The sequence below is a fragment of the Anticarsia gemmatalis genome, chromosome W (assembly GCF_050436995.1).
Source record: "Anticarsia gemmatalis isolate Benzon Research Colony breed Stoneville strain chromosome W, ilAntGemm2 primary, whole genome shotgun sequence".
Lineage (NCBI taxonomy): Eukaryota > Metazoa > Arthropoda > Insecta > Lepidoptera > Erebidae > Anticarsia > Anticarsia gemmatalis.
Window position 1 is genome coordinate 14,184,574 of NC_134775.1, and position 1,347 is coordinate 14,185,920.

Genomic DNA, 1,347 nt, shown 5'->3' on the forward strand with positions numbered 1-1,347 from the left:
GGCGCTTGCGAGGCAAAACATTGCAAACTAAAATGGGTGATTTACCTGCTTCACGTATTAATCCAGGCTTTCCATTCACATCCGTTGGTCTAGATTTTGCTGGCCCTTTCTTTATAGTCAATCGTAAGGATCGTGGGAGTCGTATCACGAAATGTTATTTATGCCTATTTGTATGCCTACGATATAAATGCGTGCATTTAGAGGCTGTAAGTGACTTGTCGAAAGACGCCTTTATCATGACAATAAGGCGATTTGTCGCTAGAAGAGGCAAGCCAACAGAAATATATAGCGACAATGGTCGAAACTTTGTTGCTGCAGCCAAAGAATTAGGATCATTAATTAACCAAAATCAAGATTCTCTGATTGATTTTGCAAGTCAGCAAGGCATCAAATTCATGTTCATCCCAACCTACGCTCCTCATTTCGGCGGTATCTGGGAAGCCGGAATCAAATCCCCTAAATACCATTTGAAACGTATTATTGGAAATAGTCATTTAACATTTGAAGAAATTTCCACTCTGTTTGCGCAAGTGGAGGCGATTTTGAATAGTCGTCCCTTGTGCCCACTCTCACCCAGTCCTGACGACCTCCTTCCTCTTTCCCCAGGACACTTCATCATCGGGAGACCGCTTACTGCACTACCAGCACCACCGCTGTTGGAACACAAAGAGAGCAGCCTCCAACGATACCAACGTCTAGAAAAAATCCGACAGCATTTCTGGCAACGCTGGCAAAAGGAATATGTGGCAGAACTGCAACAGCGCACAAAATGGCGTACCAGTACGTCTAAGTTGAATGTTGGTGATATGGTACTATTAGCCGAAGATAATACATCTCCCTTACAATGGCGACTTGGGCGAGTACTACGTCTGTTCCCGGGTCCTGACGGCATCGCGAGGGTAGCAGATGTCAACACCATCAGGGGCTGCGTGCGCCGTCCCTTCGTGCGGCTATGTCCTCTACCTACAGCAGAAGAACTGCAAAACTAGTTGAAAATACTTTTCAACGGGGGGAGCATGTTAAGGCTCCTGCCATAAAACTACGAAGACAATCGAGATAGAACACTGCGGACAAATTATCAACAGGCGCTTTGGTTGATTGCACAAAAATAATGTCGTCATGTCATTCTTACGCCATACGTCGGACTGTTAAAATCGTTTCCTAATAAATTATTGTTAACCGTTAAATCACTTTTATTCTGCATCATTATGTTCTGAAACAATTGCTCTTGTGTCGCGGGGACTTTTACAAACATACAAACAACGGACACAAAGCACAACCAGACCCGAAACAATTATTTGTGGATCGCACAAATAATTGTCCCGTGTGGGAATCGAACCCACGACC

At 44.3% G+C, this 1,347-nt stretch overlaps 1 protein-coding gene across 1 annotated transcript; it reads left to right on the forward strand.

Annotated features, from left to right (window-relative positions):
• Window positions 1–236: 236 nt before the first annotated feature.
• On the forward strand, window positions 237–989 carry LOC142985995 (uncharacterized). Its single transcript, XM_076134227.1, has one exon. The coding sequence runs from the start codon at window positions 237–239 to the stop codon at window positions 987–989; it is 753 nt and encodes a 250-aa protein (XP_075990342.1).
• The last annotated feature ends 358 nt before the right edge of the window (window positions 990–1,347 follow it).

Bases quoted from the DNA above. Each gene is read 5' to 3' on its own strand.
- LOC142985995 (XM_076134227.1), top strand. From the start codon at position 237: ATGACAATAAGGCGATTTGTCGCTAGAAGAGGCAAGCCAACAGAAATA.